Below are 16,090 nucleotides of genomic sequence, written 5' to 3' on the forward strand. Positions count from 1 at the left end.
CAGATGAAATAGCTAAATTTCTAAGTGTCTAAATTTTTTGTCAACTACAGGTCTTCTCTAGTCAATTTGAGAAGTGTGGCAATTTCAAAGTCTGGTTTTGGTTAGAATTGTGGCTGAACCCCTTAAAGCTAATATATCTGTTAATTGTATGTGTTTGCTGGCCAATTTATGGGATGAAAAACCAATTTGCAGAAAGAAAACTGTCACCTCCATATGAGACTAGCTAACCCACCTTCAGCTGAAAAGCCCTTAATGCTACATCATCCTTTTAATTTCTGGGAGTAACCCCCCCCCTTTCCATACCATAAGGACTTTTTATCTTCAGCTGAGAAACCGTGTCTACATACACTAGAGAAGATTTCAACCAAGGGCTTTCCACCGAAAAGTTCCACATAGATGAATAGGGATTAATACATGAATTTGCAGAGAAGTTTAAGGGAGTTAAACTTTACCTGTTGTATTAATGACTTGCTTTTTTTTCCTAAAACAGACTTTCCCTGTTAAATTAAAAAGAAAGAGAATACTGTGTAAGAGATGCAGGGGTTGCTGGTCACTAAGGTTAAATTTTTTTTCGTAATAAGAAATAAATATTAGTGAATATTATTAATGTCTCAGGCATTACTAATGCTTCAAGGAAGAAAACAATCTCTTTACAAGTATACAAATTTAATCAATATAGACTTCTGAGTTGTATTTGATTTGTCTTAAAGCAACATATTACATATTGTTTTAAATACAAAACACTAACAAAATTTAAACAGATTTATTTTTTTGTATTTTATCAGGTGTAATGCACCATATATTAAAAAGTATTACCAAATGACAACAATGCAGTAAAATACTGCTGATAACAGTTGATGGATAAGTATTCCATGACAGTTCAATTAGCCCTAAGAGACATAACCTGGCAAAAATCAGAATATCTACAGTTAAAAACAAATTATCTGTGAAATGAAACTATATTTAAAATTTGAAAATTTTAATAATTTTTCAAATAAGTAAAACAGATACATATTTAAAATGGAATAAATACTATACCATACTATAACACCTGTTCTGCTTAAATATCATCTGAATGCAAGTGTACAGCAATAAGCTATAAATATATGACAAGGAATACCCACAGTTAACGCTTGTCATTTTGGTTAGAACACTAATTTATAATTTATAGTCTGCAGACTATAATCTCCATTATAGTCTGCAGACTCATCCCAGAAGGCCCACTAAACATCTCACCAAGTGTCATTCACACAATACCTGTCATACTTTTCTTTGAATTCAATCACTGACAAGGCAATCATGATTGACTCTGGAAAACCCATTCTGCTCTTCAAGCAAAAAATCTACTCATTACATCCTAGCTAACCACACTCTCACTCAATTTCCAGGGATGACAGTTCTCTTCCCACAAGTCATATAATGAAAAAAGTACCTCTGCATCAATCCTATAAAACCCTTTTAAAAACATATGTCTCTATCATATCCTCTTTTCTGCCAATCAACTGATTTCTGTAATTCACAAATCTTCACTTTATTCTCTCCACTTCTTCCTCATACTCCAAGAAACCTAGGTAATAAATCTGTGCACAGTAGTCCAGATGGAGCTGTATCAAAGCCTTATTATTTTCATTATGATATCTCTAATGGAGGACACTTGCATTATCCACATCTACACTACTTGACCTCTATGCCAACATGCTATGCCAACTGTCACCCATTAATTGCAATATATTCTCTGGCTGAGTGCCTTTATGTGGGATGACATACCTGAGTTTACGAGAGAAAAAGGTCTGCTGCCTCTTTATGATATCAGATAACCTCAATTGGAAATAAAAATACATATGAAAATTTCTCTTATGATGAGCAGCAAACTCTGGGTGTAATAGATGCTATGTTCTGTCATTATCCACTGTACTACAGAGATACTTAAATTATAATGAGGTATAACCTCCTTATATATGTCAACATGTTCTTCAATAATATACGAGGATGGTTGAAAAGTTCTCAGCCTCGACCATAGATGGAACACTATTGGCAAGATTTTTTTTTCTAAATTGGTACATCTGTCACAAGCATCCATGTGAAATTGCAAATCATTCTATCAAATAGTTTGTTTTATACAAACAGTCTGAAGCGAAAGTGTTGTCTGTATCCCCTTGAAATGGATAAAATTGAGTATCATGCGGTTATAAAATTCTTTGTAAAAGAAATTCATTAGAAGTTCATAAAGGTTTATGGGCACTCTTCTCCTTCGTTTTCGACAATTAAGAAATAGGCTGCCGAGTTTAAACGCGGCCGTACCAGCCTTGAAGATGATCCACATGAAGGACGTCCAAAAAAGTAACAACACTAAAAATCATTGATCAAGTGCATGATATGGTATTGGATAACTGGTGAGTCAAAATACGTGAAATTGCTGAGACTAAAGGCATTTCAAAAGTTGGATATATTTTGCATGAAGAATTGCAAATGAAAAAGCTTTGTGCAAGATGGGTGCTGCACTTGCTCACAGCAGATTAAAAAAGCACTCGCATGAAAACTTTGAACAGTGCTTGGAGCATTTTAACAAGAATAAAACTGATTTTGTGCATCAATTTATTACTATGGATGAGACTTGGATTCACCATTACACACCAGAATCCAAGCAGCAGTCAAAACAGTAGACAGAAGCTGGTTGTTCAGTGCAAAAAGAAGACAAAATTGGTTCCATCAGCAGGAAAGGTCATGGCATCAGTGTTTTGGAATGTTAAAGGTATTTTGTTTATTAATTTATCTTGAAAAGGGTAAAACAATAACAGGGGAATATTATTCCGATCTTTTAACCAGACTAGACAAAATTCGTGAGAAAAATCTCAGTTTGCAGAAGAAAAAAAAAAGCATCTTTCATCAGGACAATGCACCTGCCCGCAAAGGTGTTTTGACAATGGGAAAATTAAGGGATCTGCACTATGAATTGTTGGAACATCCACCCTATGCCCCAGATTTGGCTCCCTCTGACTTCTATCTATTCCCAAAACTAAAACTCTTCCTTGCTGGTCAGCGTTTTTCTTCGAATCAAGAGGTGATTTCCAGCTGTATTTGGGTATTTTGCAGATCTCACTGAGAACCACTACAGGGACAGGATAATGGTGCTGGAGCATCGCTGGAATAAATGTATTAGTCTTAAGGGAGATTATGTCGAAAAATAAAATAAAGGAATTATAAATTCATTTTTTCATTGTTAGGCCAAGAACTTTTGCTGCTACTTCATGGATGGACTGTGTAATATAAATGAAGCTATAGGATGGTTCTTCAGGCATTGGGCCTTCTGTTAGTTTGTTTTGTAGTGCTTCTTTATAGTGGGTTTGGTAGGAAGAGTTAAGCCATTCCAGTAATATTTATTTGCTATTTTTGTTTTATGATGATGGTTTAAAAGAATGAGATGATGCTTTATATGTGCACTTACTATCCGATGATCAAGACTTAGTTCGACACTATTGCATACTCTGTAATTTCTGAGAAGTCTGAGTTGAGTGTTGAAAGCATTCTTGGAATTTTCATCTAAAGTTTCAGTGGGTGCATAAGTACAGGTTATTGTTGTGTTTGGGTTTGAATTTAAAGTCCATATATAATAATATATTATTATTGTTACCATTTGTCAATAGAAACAGTATATTCAAATAAACCTTTTGAAAGTAGCTAACCCAGAATTATATATTTCTGAGTTAGCAACATTCCCTATCACTTCCCAGCTTAACTTTGAATCATCTGCAAATAATGCAAAGTTGGCTGGGACTTTTTCCCCATAAGTCTGTTCACTTTGTATGGGATATGGATATACCACAACACTTGGATTTTGCCAAAGCATTTGTCAGGATTCAACAACAAAAAATTGACATGTAAATTCAAAGGGATGGATATACAAAACAGGCTTGTGATGTGGATAGTAGAGTGGCTGATTGACAGCTATCAGAGAGATAGCTATGGATGTATGGATGCTTAGTGTAAGAGGAGGAAGGTGGCCATTGTTGTTATACTTATAGATTAATGTATGGGTGCTGACCATTGTTGTTATACAAGTATCACAACAATGGTCACTTTCCTTCTCTTATACACAGCAGCCATACATTACTCTCTGATAGCTGTCAATCATCCACTCTACTATCCACATCACAAGCCTATTTTGCATATCCAACCCTTTGAGTTTATAAATCAACTTTCTGTGTATGGAATCCTGACAAATGCTTCAGCAGAATTCAAGTGTTGTGGTACACAGTCGATGATTCTACCACTGTTTTACACCTTGAAAAGTAACATAAATGGTTTTTAAAACTGGTTAGGTGATGTTAAATCAATGTATGGGTATTTTACTTTTAATTCATGATTTCAAAACCTTTACTAATTACTTTGTATTGTGTGGGAAAAAATTGAATATTGTTTTCACAAAAAATGTGATGTATAATAGCTCTTTTATATGACACAAGAAATATTAAATTATATAAAAATGAATTACTTACTTTGTGACTGACTGAATATTAGTTGACCACAGCAGGTATGGAAGTGTATGGAAATACCATACATAAAATTGATAGTGTAGAGAACGGCTAAACACAACACCCACAAAATTGGCAGTGAATAGGGGTAAGAGAATTTCTGTATGTATATATTAAGAATTAACATAGAGCCTTTATGAACAATATATATGCATACATACTCTGTATGATAACTGTGTCAATGTTATTAGTTATAACTAAGACTATTTCACAAAAAAAAAATAAAAAATTAGCTGACACAAGTCATTCACATAAAATGTATTAGTAATATCCACTGAAACTGTTAACTGATCTGTATATAAGCAAAAAGTCTTAATAATAATAATCATCATTACAACTTTAGAGTGCATTCATCTCCATTTACTATGCAGAATATATGCTGCAAATACATAAACCAAAAAGTAGTGAGGATGTATGCTTTGAAAATGCATCATAACCTGATGTCGAAACCATAAGGAATTTAGTGAAGCACATTATATTCTGTATTATTATAGTAAGGGTTAGTGAACAGAAAACATGTTGGCTATCAAATTTTCATTCATAAAAACAAATCTAAGCTTAGAATTGCTTCAAAAAAAAAATGTTATTTTTCAGTGTAGAGAATTCCCAATCTTACATCTTGTTAGCTATAATGAAAGAAAGAATACATTCATGAGCAGTTTAATTAGAGATACCTGCCTAGTAGCGGGTAGCACCCCTTTCACCTTGATGACAGAAGCAATGCGGCATGGCATGGACTCCATAAGGCACCGGAAGCGTTAAGGAGCCAAACTGATCCATGACCGGTGAACAGCCTCCCACAATGCACGGAGATTGATTGGAGCAGTCCAGGGCACATATATCTCTCTTGACAGCATGTGTTCAATAGAAATGAGGTCAGGGGACCTCAGGGGGGCCAGCCAAGCATCCTCATGTCTGTGGAGTGTTCATCCACTCACTCAGCCACAATTTGAAATCAGTGGGCTGGTGCATTGTCTTGCTGTAGGTACACATGATCTGACAGCAGGTCCCTGTATCGTTCGCCGGTGAAGGACGATGGTAGATGTACCAGGGGACCCATTTCATCCCACGTAAACAGTTCCCATATGAGGATACCACCGGCCTGAACTGTACCCTGCTGGCACGAGGGATCCATCACTTCATGTGCTTGGCGATGCACTCACACCCTGCCATCAGCATGTGCCAACGTGTATCTTGGCTCATCAGTCCAGGCGACTTTTTCCATACGTCGAGCAGAGGTACCCTAGTCAGGCAGTGGGCTTCTGTACCCCATAGCGAGGAGATGGTTCTGGATGGTGTGGCTGCTCACACGTCGTTGTTGTCCAGCATTGAATTGCCAAGTGATTTGCAGCACTGTGGCCTGTCTATCTGCTGTTACCATCCAAGCTAGCCAACGGCGTCCCCTTTCATCAACACATTGTACACCACAGCAGCTTTCCCTTGCGGCTGTGGTTTTACCCGATTTCATGTACTCACAGTACATTCTTGACACAGTGACCCATGAAAAGCCCAGTGCTTACAAGACTTCGGAGATGGAGTGCCCCATACATCTGGCTCAGACTATCTGGATGCGATCGAATTCGCTGAAATCTCGAGTCTTCCTCAGACGGTCAGTACAAGGTCTGACGACATCCCCATCACGCGCCACTATTCCATTCGGCAGGACGACACAGCACCATTTCGCCAACACGGCAGATATCTCTAATTCAACTGCTCATGAGTGTACATTTTATATAATAATAATCATGATTATTATTATTGTTGCTTATTATTATATTATCATGTTGTCTATTATAACCTGATGTTAATACCATAATAATAATTCTGGGTTTAAATTTCATTTCTGAGCAACTTTATTAGATATTTCTGAAGGAGGACAAATAAAATAGCAATGGAACAGAGAAAGCAAAATTTTCTCTAACACTAAAAAAACAAATCAAAAAATACTGCATTAGAAATTAAAGATACAAAAAATTATATACTTGATTTAATCCATTATCCAAGTGTAAGCAAACAAAAGTTTTCACCTAAAGTATCTTTCAGGACTGGGGTAACTCGTGGCAAATGTATATAACTTCTCATCACTTGTCTTGCAAAGTACATCTCCTTGCAGACATGTATAATGCTATGCATTAAGGGAAGGGTCACTTCCCAGACTGGTTTCGAACTTTATTGAGGTCTCATCGGTGGGAGCTAGACCCAGAGGTAATACCAAATTTGAAGTAATGCAGAAGTCATATTTTCAAATACGAGTTGCCAAAAGGTGTCACACCTTATTATTAAAATACTCTGGATCAGAGATTTGAAAATATGGCTTCTGCATTACTCAACCTTGGTATCACCTCTGGGTCTGGCTCCCACTGATGAGACCTCAATAAAGGTCGAAACCGGTCTGGGTAGTGACTCTTCCCATAACGCATAGCATTATACATGTCCGCAAGGAGATGTGTTTTGCATTATGGGATACTAAGGCAAGTGATGTGAAGTCATACCACCTTTGCCACGAGTTTCCCCAGTCCTGAAAGATACTTCAGGTGCAAACTTTGTTTGCTTACACTTGGATAATGGATTAAACCAAGTGAGGTTTCCAAAGAATAGCATGAAAACCAATTTTAATCAACAAGGAGTATAAACTGTCTACAGAGGTGAGATTAGTAGCAAGTCTCCATAGCTTGGTCAGTATTAATGATGTCCTTTGATTGGAAAGGCCTGGATTCAAAATCTTTTCTAGGATGTGAAGAACCCTTTATAATAGAAAAGAAATTATATTCTTGTTTTAATCCTAAACTCACATGCAAGGAAACAAAGTTTACATGTGAAGTAGCTCCACAGCTAGCCAACTTGTACACTCAATCAATGGACAAAACATTAGAGATACCTACCTACCTAATAGCGTATTGGTCCTCCTCTAGCATGAATAACAGCCTGTACTCTCCAAGGTGCTGACTCCACTAGATGCCGGAGGTAATTCCAGCCATATCTGTTGCAGCACTGTCCACAACTGCATCTTAGACGTCAGTCCTGGATACGTGGATCATGTCTCACTCTACAGCATCACAGAGAGATTCAATCGGATTTAAATCCAGAACCTTGGGGGCCTCTGGATGGTCCCAAACTCATATGAGTGTTCCTTGTGCCATGCCTGGTGGTTGCAGCACATTGTCCTGCTGAAACAGAACTTTGCAGGATGCATGAAGGGCATAGGTGACAAGCCAGCACATTCTGGTAGCTCATGGTGTTTAAGGACCTCTCTAGATACACTAAGGAGATCTAATGTATCACATGAGAAGGCTACTGAAACCATCATAGAGCCGCCACCACCTCTTTGAACAGAGACATCCTAACATGATGGGGACCATGGCTTCATGCTGTCAATGCCACCAGCTTGGTACGACTGATAACGGGATTCATCAGACCACATAACTCTGGCCTACTCTGCAGATATCCAGTTTTAATGATCCTGACACCAAGCAAGGCACATACCATTATGTGCCATACCATTCACTTGCTGATGCTGCTTGGACCTCTGACATCGAAAGTGGATGTGATTTGTGCCACCATTACCTTGCAGTTGATCTGTACGAGCCTAGACAGTTTACATTGCCCCGGTCATCAATGCATGTGGTCAGCCACCACTTGCTTATTGTACGTCCATTGATGGTATACTTGTGATAGACCCTTGATAGTTGCTCTCGAGAACCCTTGGGTTCTTACCACTTGGTTGATAGAATGACCCATCAGTCTTTCAACATCCATGATCGAAGTTGCTAAGATTGCCACATTTATCCATGTTCGTTGATTGAGATACACTGTTGGGAAGCCTTGATGTCTGCCTATTTACAGTCTATGTTCAATTTTGGTACATTTCACTCTGCTCAGGATGCCAGTGTCAACTTCCCATCACCCCTATCTCTAATGTTTTGTCTATTATAGAGACTGTTGATTTCACATCACCTGTCTCAGTATCTTATAATGCAAAACAGACTTCCTTTCGGATATGTATATTGCTATGCATTATGTGATCACAATCTAGACCCATTTTTACCTCTGCAAGTTCTCTTCAGTAAGAGCTGAATCCAGAAAGATACTGAGATTAAACCAATATATGGAAAATATATGACTTTGGCATTGATTTAATCTTAGTATCTTCCTGGACTCTATCTCCCACTTAGGGGATCTCAAAAAAGGTTAAAACCAGTCTAGGAAGTGAACCTTCCCATAATGCATAGCAATATACACATCCAAAAGTGTGTTCTGTACTGCAGGATACTAAGGCAAATGATGTGAAGTCAACTGCCTGTATATATGAGCCATGAAGATATCTCACGTAAAATCTGCTTCTACATGCTTGGGTAAAGAATTAAAACAAGAATATAATTTCTTATTTTGATAACCAAAAGCGAGCAAAAATAAAAAAATAAAAACTTTCTGCAAACTTATGCCTTTCATCCAAACATGAGTTAGCCAGTCTCAAAAGAGCAAATTGGCCATAGAACTTACACAGTTAACAGACATTATGTTGCCTTTATATCTTAACTGCTTTGTTAGCAATTTTCAATAGCAATAACCATTTCAAACATCAAATTACATAGTAAGACACTATGTAAAGAGTGGCAGTCTTGGTTGGAAGAGCAGATGCACCTAAATCAAACATCAGCTATGTTAATCAACAGACCAAACATCACTGGGCTTTGAGAGCTCAGTGTAGTTGGTGAATCACAATTTCCTTTTCACCATGCTACAACATACCAATCTGAATGGCAAGTGAGAGAATGATGAATGTCTTGTGCTTGAATGCATTATCCTAACTGTGAAATATGGTGAACTTTTTCTCCTGTCATCAACTCAGACTTCTGATACAATGTACCTGGAACTATAAATGTCAACAAGCATACAACACCTCTCAATAATGCAATGTTTCTTATTTTGCAGTAATTTTACATACCAAATCCATGTCTCTCTCAACTCAACAATGCACTAAAAATGTCAACTTTTTCCACGTCATTTTTCCCAAACTATGTTGCAGTGGCATTTGCAATATGCCTCTTTCAATTGGCATATTGCAGATGCCGCTGCAACATAGTCTGAGGAAAATGACATGGAAAAAGTCGACCAGCTTACGCAAAATTCCAATCTCAACCCAAAACAACACCTTTTGGATGAAATATCCAGAAACCCTGTTCTAGATACCAAGAATAATTGAACTTTTAAGACCACTTCAGGCTACAATATATGGGGGGGGGGGCTCAAAACAGGCGATAAAAATAATCTCCCACCTAAATCAGCAATTGTACTACCAAATAGCCTGCTTTCTATTGATTGTTTTAAAGTTCTGTAGAAAGTGTCTGAATTGACTGGAGAATAATTTCTGTAACCTGTCCTGTGAGGTGAAACTCCTTAAAATCAGAGAATTTTGGCAGCTTTGGTGGCATCTTTCTAAAAATGTCCTGGAACCATTTTTCTTTCATGAAAAAAAAAGTTATATAATACTTCTTTCTTTTTGGTCTCAAACTGAATAATCCTTTTTGTCTTGAAAATGATAACTAATGCCAAACCATACTATAAACTTAAAGCTACCCACTAAGTGCTTAAAATTTTTCCAATTTTTAATAGTTCAATATCAAGTGCATTGCAGACATTTTCAATTTGGGGGCATTTTTTGATGATGCACAATACATGAGAGTCTGTCAATAAATGCTTCAAATCTATTCATACCTGCAAGAGCTTTCACAGTGTCACCAACTGATAGTTGTTGGTGACAATTATGAGGGAATTTTTCTTCAATTAGTCTGGGAAACCACTTGTACAAACTCATCATCAACTCCACCATCACATAGCACATACCAAGTGAGGTTTTAAATAGTTTTCCATCACAGCATCATATGGTATGACTAAAGACAATCGAGCAGAAAATTCAAACATTCCTTTTTGCATTAACACTTATGAGTTTGTTCACGTCAAAAACAAATTTATGGCTAAACTCATTCCACTATCGATAGGCTTATATGGTAGTTACTCATAACTATTATTTTTCAGGAAATAACATACTAAAATATTAATTATAAAAGTCCGCACGGTTAGCCTACTGGCTGTGCACTTCGCAACCATATGCCTGGGGAAGGAGTGTCCTAGGTTCGATTCCAATCGGTGATGCGAGGAGCTGAAGGTTCTTCCTCAGCCATAGCCAAGTTAGCCAGTCTTGGGTGTGGACAGCAGGGTTTTTTCCCCAGTTTATCCTGGAGGTTTTCATCCTGCAAAGCAGGCAAATTGGCCTTGAGAACTCAACACTACAGACATAGGATACACCGGGACGCATGACTCACCACCTTATCCTGCGAATGGTTTGAGGTCCAATGATTAATAAAACCCTCAACACCGCAAGGTGAAAGAGGGAAAGGAAGATGAGATGAGATTAATTATAAAAACTTTAATTAATACTTTCCTATATTTCAGCAATGTTACATTGCCATCATCAAGGATCACAAAAAACAATGATATGTAATCACAGGCACTAACACTAACACTGGGCAAATGAGGCTGAATAAAGACAACCGAAGTTGGGCATCGAGTCCTAAATCCCAACCCCTAGTGGGCTAAATTGGGTAGTCTTGGCCGGTGGGCTGAAGATCTGAGGATTAATGCTTTCCAAATTTGGGACAGTCTCATGCACCCAAATTTGTTGAGGTTTTGGAGAGTTTTTCAGGACTGAGGCAGATTCAAGGAACAGCCACTAATATTTGTACTTGTTGAGGTGTAATAGAGTGACCTAATAGCGTATCCTGTGGTGGATGTCCAAAGCACTGTCAGGAAGTCCTGAGTAGCTGCATTGGTGGAAAAGGATGTTGTCCTTGTGTTCAGAAATTCTTATATTGGCTGTCCTGCCTGTTTGGCCGTAGTAGGACAGTTTGCACATGCAAAGGATACACTGATAAGTCTAGGGGAATGTGGCTGGTCTTTGGTGGAGTGAATAAGCAAACCTAATTTTTCTGTGGTCTGTAAGAGTGGTTGTATTTCCTTAGGATTTTTGTCAATTTTTTGGATGTGCCCCAGATATATAGAATAGTGATAGATCTTAAGTAATCTCTACTCTGAAGGGGGGGGGGGTTGTGGTTACAGGGTTTTAATACTTTTTGGATACTATACTTGACCAATGGTTAAGAAAGTGCTGAGGATATGGTTAAATTTAGTAGTTAGGGCTCTGCTATCAAAACTGATTAATTTTGACCTGTTATATAAGGTTTTTATAATCCCATATTGTTGGGAGAGGGGGTGACTGTTGGTGAATGTATATATCTGTATGTGTAGGTTTTTTCTGTAAATGGAAAGTGCCTGGGATCCATCAGGCTGGTGTTTTTTGTGATCCCAATGTAGCAGAAATATAGAAAAGTATTAATTAAAGTTTTTATAATTAATATTTTAGTATATGTTATTTCCTGAAAAATAATACTTAAGTTCAATATACAAGTTCAAATGTATCTAATTATAGTGGATTTATTACTCAACATGACTGATTCCTTAATCATCAAGGATATTTTAATGCTTAACAATGATTTTATTAGCCAAATTTTTTTCTTATCACTATTTTTTTTAATTTTTTTTTCACCAATTGTATACAAGAGATCAAAGAACCTATAAGCACACCATTGCTGTGTGTGAAGTGCAGGAATGAGAAAGAAGTTTATTGAAAAGTAGCAGACTGCAGTTGTTTGGAAATACTTCATGAGGAAGGCTCAGAGGACAAAGGCAGACAGAATAAAAGAAGAAGAGAAGCAAGTTCAATGTGTTTGCAGTCACACTGAAAAGAGATGCTGGATAACTGCTGCTCTTGTTTTAACAGGCCCAATAGAAAGTGAAAGAATGATGGTTACCAGTTCAGTGGAACACTGGCCATGGAAGTACCTGTAGAACAGACACAAACTGAAACATGCAAAAGTGAGATAGAGGCTGAAGTTAGTCTATAAGGAAAGGATGACTAACCCACAGCAAAATTGCTCTCCTCTGGACAGCAATGAGAATTCTTAAGGGAAGTTTTAGGTGCACTATCCCAAATACATGAGCAATATGACCCACAATCAATCCCATTTACTTCTTGTTAGTCAACCTGATTCAAAATGATAAACAGTAGCTGCTGCTGTGCACTTTTGTTAAAATAGGTAACTTCATTGTTTGCCCATTCATAAGAAATCTTCATGCCCATCTTTTCCAGTCCAAGAGTTTCATTTCAATTGAATTGAAACGGAATCGAATTCATTAATTCAATTCAATTAATTATTCACATCCAAGTTTCTCATTTTCATAATTTAGCCAATTATACTTTGCCAAGAAGTCATTTTTTTTATCAACAGTCCAGTAACTTGGCAAGTCATTCCATGCTGGTGAATGCAAATGCCATCAGGATCAAAAACAGTCTGCAACAGCCTCTGTATTTAACTCATCACTAATTTTCCCTGCTTGGTTTTAATTTCTTAACTGTGGGAAGTGAAAAGAAAGTAGTAATTCTTTTAATTTTTTACTTTATGGTTCAAGAACAATTTTTGTATTACTTCTTAAATGAACAGAACATCTGCAAAAGTCTAATAAAAGCTAATATAATAAATGATTTCTTTAATCTGAGAGTAACTATTCAGCTGTTTGCCAATGTCGCAAAACTGAGTAGAGCAACAGTTAATAAAAATGATGTTAAAGTTTTGCAAGATGATTTGGATAGACTGGCAGTCTGGACAAAGGAGAATGGATGGCAGTTTAATGTGGCAAAGTCTAAGGTTATGCATTTTGGGGTGAAAAGATTACCAGCTGTGTACAACACTCATGGAACTGTACTCCAGGAAATAGATGAAGCCAGGGATCAATGGGTGTTAGTGGATGATGAATTAAAGTTTAGAGGGCATACTGCAAAATTGACTAAAGCAGCTCAGTGGATTACTTGGTTACTACTGACGAGCAGAGACAAACAGGTTATTACCAACTCTATAAAGAGTTGGTAAGACTCCATCTTGACCACTGTGTGCTGATTTGATCACCTTGATTTCTTGGGGATGAGAAGCGGTGGAAAGGATCTGGAGGCAAGTGACCAAGATGGTAGCAGATCTATAGGATGAACATTATGAGGAGAGGGTGAAGATTTTCAGAAATTGGTTGATAGGCAGAGAAGGGCTGATATCATTGAGACATACAAATTACTGAGGGGTTTTTACAAAATTAATACAGAAGAAATTTTTCAAAACAGATCTGGTGGTGGGAGAACTAGGGACCATCCTTGAAAACTGAGCAAGAGTGTAGCTCAGTACTAGATTTTTTGCTTGGAGTGTGGTGAGTGGAATAGGTTGCCAGAGTTTGTTATAGGTGCCATGAGTGTGAATGAATTCAAAGCAAAATATGATAGATACTGTGCAAATATTGGATAGTGTTTGACATGATATTTAGGACCACCCTTGATTATCCTAAGGACTACATGGAGTGGCCCATAATAATAATAATAAATGTATGATCTAGAATGCTAAAATATGAATGTGCATTGTCTGAATTTTCTTTTTTTTTTATCATGCTAACTATTAATAGTGAGCCTCCATAGCTCACTTTGTACAGATGAAATCATTTGGTCAGAAAGACCTGGGGTTCGATTCCTGTCCACAACGCGAGGAACCTTTATCAGGTCTTTTCGACCAAAGGAGTTAGCCAGTCTCATATAGAAGTAGAGGGTTTTTCTCCCAGAAACTCAGATTTTTTTCCCCTCAAACCAGTCCCGTGAACATACACATCTATAGACATAAATACTTATAGTAGGGCAAGAAAGCAATGGGGAAACCACCTAGTACCATAATCAATATTCCCTAGTAAAGTAGCATATCTCTACCCCACCAACTATAAGGTTGATGGAAAAGAACAATAACAACAAATATTAATAGCAACAATATACATCTGCATATAATTGTATTTACAAAGGATACGATCTGTCGACAAAAATGGACTCCTTAAATCATTGTTAATCCATGGATGGAATTGTGTGTACCTGTTGAAATAAAGTAATTGTGCACATTAAATATGGCATTAAACTATTCATAATAATAAATTTTAAAATCTGATATAATACGACTAATAGCAACTTATGCTAAGGAAGCAAAATTTTGTAAATTTTAATTTTAAAATTAAGTTTATGAAATATATAAACCTATGTTGATTTTCTCAATAGTAAACTCATAAAGATCAGAGGAATAGTTTGTTTATAGTGGACATTTACAGCTATAATGAATTTCTTTTATTACAATGTACTGTACCTATGGCTGTGGACTTTTCAGCAATTTGTTACTGTACTGCCAAGCACTGCTCAAAACATTATATAAAACTATAGTATAAACGAAGCTATTTTTTATGTTGTCGCACCCACGAAAAGTTATTTGCAATGGATGGACTAATGATTTTTTTCCTATTTTTATCAATTTTATATAATAATAATATTTTACATATTTAATATTTACATATTTGTAAATATCAAATATGTATTAAATATTTGTAAAACTGTAAAAAAAATTATTTTTTTTTTACAATTTTACATTTTTTTGTATTTTCTTTTTTACATAATCCCAAAATCCTGCTCTAGAAACCAAATATGTAAAATTTTTCCAAACCACTTCAGACTTCCAATAAGCAGGGAAGTGGTCTCACACTGGCTGATGAAATTCATCTCCCACCTAAAGACAATCACAAACATCCATGCCCATGGTGGGATTTGAACCCACAGCTATATCCAGAAAATTTATTTTCTACTTTAATGTTATATGTCTCAGTAATTCCATTGAAGTCTAATCTGAGTGGATATGTTATGTTATTTGTTTTCGAACATATTTTCATATCAGCAATGAGGAGCTGGCGATCAGAGCCACAATGAGCTCTAGAAAATGCTTTAACATTTTTCATCATAGACTTCCATTCTTTTGTTAATAAGGATGTAATCAATTTCGTTCCTTGTTCTGTCACCAGGTGTATAGTCTCCATTTGTGTTGCTTAAAGAAGGTGTTATAAACATAAGTTCTCTTTCTATACAAAAGTCAATCATTCTTTCACCACTTTCATTTTTGGGTACCCAGTCCGTGAGATCCCAGGACTGTCTTGTTATGGTCTTCCATCCTTTTTCCAACTTTTGCATTGAAATCATCCTTGATGATCAAAAACATCTCTTTTCAGTGTTGCATCTATGGCTAAATTCAGATCCCTGTAGAAGAGGTCAATGGCCTCTTCATCTTCATTACTTCTAGGGGCGTAAATTTGTAAGTGTGATTGGTATCGGATTACAGTCGATCCTTAAGGAAATTATCCTATCACTGATAAGTTATAGCTCAAGACTGATTTGCCCATACATATATTTTTGATAATTCTTGCTACTCCATTTCTGCTTATAGAATCATGTCCAGCAAAATAAGTTTTCTGTATATTGAATTTTTTTTTTTTTTTTAATTCAGAGACTTCTAGGAGAATATCAAGGAAAGGCAACATCCAAGGTCATGCTCAAACTTGTCTCAATCAGAGAAGAATTTACTATCAAATTCAATTTTCCTTTAGTC

The 16,090-nt window shown here is 36.6% G+C and overlaps 1 protein-coding gene across 1 annotated transcript in view; it reads right to left on the reverse strand.

The window, feature by feature from the left end:
* Positions 1 to 647: 647 nt before the first annotated feature.
* Alg3 (Alg3, alpha-1,3- mannosyltransferase) overlaps positions 648 to 16,090 on the reverse strand; it is a 74,025-nt gene continuing 58,582 nt past the window's right edge. Inside the window, exons 7-9 of the mRNA XM_090391946.1 lie at positions 14,480 to 14,541; positions 4,497 to 4,632; positions 648 to 904 (exon numbers count right to left, since the gene is read on the reverse strand). Coding sequence (XP_090248072.1) covers positions 754 to 904; positions 4,497 to 4,632; positions 14,480 to 14,541 — 349 coding nt within the window. The 3' untranslated portion in view covers positions 648 to 753. The remainder of the gene's footprint in view (positions 905 to 4,496; positions 4,633 to 14,479; positions 14,542 to 16,090) is intronic.

This window comes from Typopeltis vanoorti, chromosome 4 (genome assembly GCF_054136105.1).
Source record: "Typopeltis vanoorti isolate ZY-2024b chromosome 4, IOZ_Tvanoo_1.0, whole genome shotgun sequence".
NCBI classification, from domain to species: domain Eukaryota; kingdom Metazoa; phylum Arthropoda; class Arachnida; order Uropygi; family Thelyphonidae; genus Typopeltis; species Typopeltis vanoorti.